General features: G+C 58.8%; 1 protein-coding gene across 1 annotated transcript; it reads right to left on the bottom strand.

Annotated features, from left to right (window-relative positions):
* Positions 1–351: 351 nt before the first annotated feature.
* GPKOW (G-patch domain and KOW motifs) lies at positions 352–2,127 on the bottom strand. The gene has a single exon (XM_043994743.1). The coding sequence runs from the start codon at positions 1,921–1,923 to the stop codon at positions 592–594; it is 1,332 nt and encodes a 443-aa protein (XP_043850678.1). The 5' UTR covers positions 1,924–2,127; the 3' UTR covers positions 352–591.
* Positions 2,128–4,346: the final 2,219 nt, after the last annotated feature.

Genomic DNA, 4,346 nt, shown 5'->3' with positions numbered 1-4,346 from the left:
TACAGTCTGTATGTGGGTGGCATTAAGCACTGAGTGTGAAGAAGGTGCACTGACAGTTTGTCTTGTGCCCAATAGCTAGCCTCAAACATCAGCACCTTCGCTCCAGATAGCTTAAGTCCAATACACAGAGCTCGCTACACAGTGGATCCCTCTCAGCAGCTACCAGGGTGTAGTTTGCAAGGATTGTTATTTACCAATGTTTCCAGGCTCTGAATGTTGGCTGGAGATTCAATTTCTTTTTAAGTTCTACCAATGAAGGGACTTCTGGCACTGAATTCCTCCTCTCAATATTTCACCTAGATGTCCTGTGATTTTCCCTTGGTAACCTGTCCTGATGTTCAGTGATTAAAATTTTTTTTTTTGAAAATGCATTTTTATTTAGACAGAACCACTAACCAAACCAAGGGCAGGCAGGCAGGCTTGGCCCTGTGATTTCCCCTTGTCCTCTCTGCCCCTGCTCCACAAGGCTAAGGCATGAGGATGGGCACTAGAGGCCTCTGCCAAGAGGAAGGCACAGTGAAACACAGCCCCTCCTCTCTGCCCAGTCTTGGGCTGCTCTACATTCCTCAGTCACCACAAGGAGGGGGCCCTTCAGTCCTCGGCCACAGGCCCAACATAGTGGCAGACGGCATCATAACCCAACTGCAGGACGGTCCCCTGGCCCTCCTCCTGCAGCAGCTGCACCAGGGCCCGGCTCTTCTCCTTGTCTCGGCCAAGAAGCCGGCCCACCTGGCCCCGCTGCGGCCCCAGCACCACCATGACCCTGGCTGTCTCCTCCTTGGGGATGAGGGTCTCTAGCATGTCTTCTCTTAGTCCTTCCAGGAGCCGCCCCTCGTCCGTTCTGCACACACACGTGTCCGGGCTCAGGACGTCCTCGATGGTCATCTTGGTGTTGTAGTAGCGGCCCTTGTGGTGCCGTTTGTCCACGAAGCGCACCCGGAGGTCTCTGCGCAGCCAGTGGGGCGCCTGCCTCTCCTCGGCCGGGGGGTGCTTCCTTTTCAGCCCCTTCTTGTCCTGGGCGGCCCCCGCTCCGTCCCGGGGCTCCCCACGCCCCGTCTTCGGGTCACCGGCGGCTCGGGCCCGCCTCTCGTATTCCTGACAGCTGACGGGCCTCAGCACGTGCTCGCTCAGCGTGGCCACCCGGCCGGACGGGGCCAGCTTCACCACGGCCCGGGCGTTGTCCGGGTCCAGCCCCTCCACCTTCCCGTAGAGCCCCCTGTGGGGCCCGGACAGGACGGCCACGGCCCTCCCCGGGGCCAGCCCCGCCGGCTCCTGGTCCTCCTTGCTCCCGGGCTGGCTCGGCCCCGGGGGGCCCGCGGGCGGGGCCAGGCTGGCCCCCAGCCCCAGCCCCTTGGGGCGCAGGGGGTTCTCCCGGGGCTTCACCACCTGCTTGAAGGTGCGCCCGATGCCCTCCCCCGGCTTCCAGCCCATGCCCCGGAGCATGGCCAGCCCGTAGGCCTCCACGGGCACCGCCTCGTAGTCGGCTCCCACCGACTCCGGGGCCTCGGCCGCGTCCCCTGCCCGGGCCAGGAGCGGGATGGCCACGGAGGGGTCGGCGGCCTCGGCGTCCGGGCCCTGCCGCAGGGCCCGCTTCGACTCCTCGATCAGCTCCTCCACGGCCTGGCGGAGGACGCCCTCCTCGGGGAGCGCGGCCGCGGCTGGGGCCGCCCTCCGGCCGTGGCCCCGCTGCAGCAGGGGGATCACCAGCTCCCGGGGCGCCTCCTCGGGCGGCCGCACGCTGCGCAGCTCCCGGCCTTCCACGGCCCGCACGAAGTCCTTCTCCTCCTCTTCCTGCCGCTGCCCCTCGCGGCCTTCCGCCAGCCGCTTCCGGACGGCCGTGCGGCTGAAGCCGAAGGACACCGGGCCCGACGGCCCGGGGGCCGGGGAGCTGGCGGCGCCCGGTTCGCTCTCACCGTGCGCCATCTTCCGCCCGCAGCCTCGGGACTGGGACGGCGCGAGGCCTGCTGGGTCCTTTATGTAGTCCTTCCTCTTCCTGCGGGCGCGCGGGGCCTGCCGGGCCTTGTAGTCCGCCCCTCCTGCTGCTACTGTTTGCGCTCAGTGGCTGCTGGGCTTTGTATAGTCCCGTCCCGCCTGCTGCTTCTGTTTTATCACGGTGGCCGGTAGGCTTTACAGTCCGCTCCTACTGCTGTTATTATTCGCGCACGGTGAGTACTGGGTCTTGTAGTTCCCCCACTGCAACTGGGGTTTGTGCGTGGGGCCTGCTGGAACTTGTAGTCAGCCCCTCGTGGGGTGTGTGTGTGTGTGTGTGTGTGTGTGTGTGTGTGTGTGTGTGTGGGGGGGGGGGCCTGCTGGGTCTTGTAGTTTGTTTTGCCTTCTTCGCGTTTTGGCGCGCGTTGGCTGCTGGGCCTTGTAGTCGCTCAATCCTCGTCCAGCTCACACTTGAACTGGGGCCGCCCTGGAGAACGAAACGCTCTTCTCCTATGTGTGTTTCAGAAGGAGGCCCAAAGGAAGCGGCGGCGCACTAGGGAGAACATCTTAGTCCGTCTTCGCGAAAGCGAGCCGGGGGAAAAAAAACTGGAGAAGAGTGGCCCTGCGCCACTGTGCGCGCTGTCTGCCGGGACTTGTAGTTCTTTCCTCCAACGCTAAGCCTGCCCACCCAAACCGGCATTTTTGCGCATGCGTAGGATTTCTGCGAGGCGATCCCTTGCTGAATGGTTGGGATGTAGAAGAGCCCTCTTCCCTCCTCGCCTCCTTCCGTCTCCCCCCTTCCCGCTCCCCTTGACCCCCCTCAGTGAATGTACTAAGTGACTACAAGAGATGTGGACCCCCCCCCCCCACGCACACACACCCCCCTCGGCTGTTTCCAGGCGTTGTGGGACTCTCAAAGAGCCGCCCGGGGTTGGGGTAGGGGGAGGTGGCGGGGTAATTCGGGGAGGGGTCGGGGTGGGGGCTCGGGCCCACAGCAAAACCGGTCCCCTCGGGGGCTTCCTCGGCTCGGGCCGTAGCTTTGAAATGACCATCAGTCCACCCACCCACCCGTGTCTCGTACTCTCTAATAGATTCTCTGGGCTGTAACGTTGTTACCAGTGAGAAAGGGTCTTCCTTAGAAACTTTTTAAAGCCTCCTATGAAAGTATTGCTTGTGGATGTTGGGGGGCTGTGAGGTATTGGGGAGACCCAGAAACCTGTGATTTAGTTTGCAAAGGAAGCCACTGCGCTGATGGCTTGTCATCCTTTCAGGATAACCACATTTATCGACTGGTTTTCATTCATCTCAGATGACCAGGGCCGATTCTGAGTAGACCCGGCGCCAAGAATTAGCCCATCTCAGAGCTCTCAAGAGGAGCTGTTGTCGCTGGAATTTCTCTGTAGGCATCCAGTGGGCCCAATTCCAACATGGCAGAACAGGTGTCTTGACAAAGGTATGAGGCTCTAAGTAACAACCTCTGCTGATCTTCGTGCTTACTTCTTTTTGTGTCTTAATCCAGGAAACAGGAAGGAATGATCCTTTGAAATGTCACTTCCAGATGTAGCCCTTGTTTCTCATCTCTCTGGCTGGGATAGTGGTGGTGGTGCGTTTGAACGTGGATGGCAGAGACTGTGCTGTGAGAAGACTTTGGGTGGGAAGACACCGGGCATCAGGCAAGAAACCTTTCTTTAACTTGGGCCCCTCCTGGAGAGTGAAAGGAGACAGTCATTCACGGTGTTGCCCTTGTGGGTGCCATTGCTCCTCCTTTTCTTCTGAGACCCATTGAGTGGATGGCCCATGGAACCTGGGTGCTGAGGAGAGATCGTAGGGTGACCCAGAGCTGTTTATTTCCACTCACTTGGCTGCTCAAGAGGGGGTTTGGCTCAAATCACATATTTCCAGTAATTTGGTAGATTTTTTTCTTTTCCCTTTGGGAAAGATTTGACTTCAGGACAAGAAGAAGGTTCTGCCTTTTTACCATGAGATGCTAATTGTTTCCTAGAGACAGAACCCGCTTGTCCTCCTCTACTCCCCCATGGCTTATGATTCTTTCATTATTCTTGTTTCACTCCCCTTTTATGTGTCAAAGACAAATCTGGCAGCCACTGTGCTTAGGACTGTGTGATTAATGCACCTGGGTGCATTCATTGGGAGGTGGTGCAGTGGCCTGAAGTCAGGAAGAATGGGGCTCAAATCTGGCATTGGACACATACTAGCTATGTGACCCTGGGCAAGTCACTTCACCTCTGTTTGCCTCAGTTTTCTTCTCTATAAAATGAGGGTAACAATAGCACCTGTCTCTCAGGGTTGTTGTGAGTATCAAGTAAGAGAATAACTGTGAAGTGCTGTGTAAATGTTAGCAGTTATAGATTTGGGAGGAGTGGCTAGGTGGTGCAGTGGATAGAGCACCGAGAGTC

Source organism: Dromiciops gliroides, chromosome 3, assembly GCF_019393635.1.
Source record: "Dromiciops gliroides isolate mDroGli1 chromosome 3, mDroGli1.pri, whole genome shotgun sequence".
Lineage (NCBI taxonomy): Eukaryota > Metazoa > Chordata > Mammalia > Microbiotheria > Microbiotheriidae > Dromiciops > Dromiciops gliroides.
The sequence above is the reverse complement of the archived record's forward strand: the minus strand, read 5'-3'. Positions and strand labels throughout refer to the sequence as shown.

Excerpts from the sequence above, each read along its gene's own strand:
- GPKOW (XM_043994743.1), bottom strand. The coding sequence starts at position 1,923 with ATGGCGCACGGTGAGAGCGAACCGGGCGCCGCCAGCTCCCCGGCCCCC.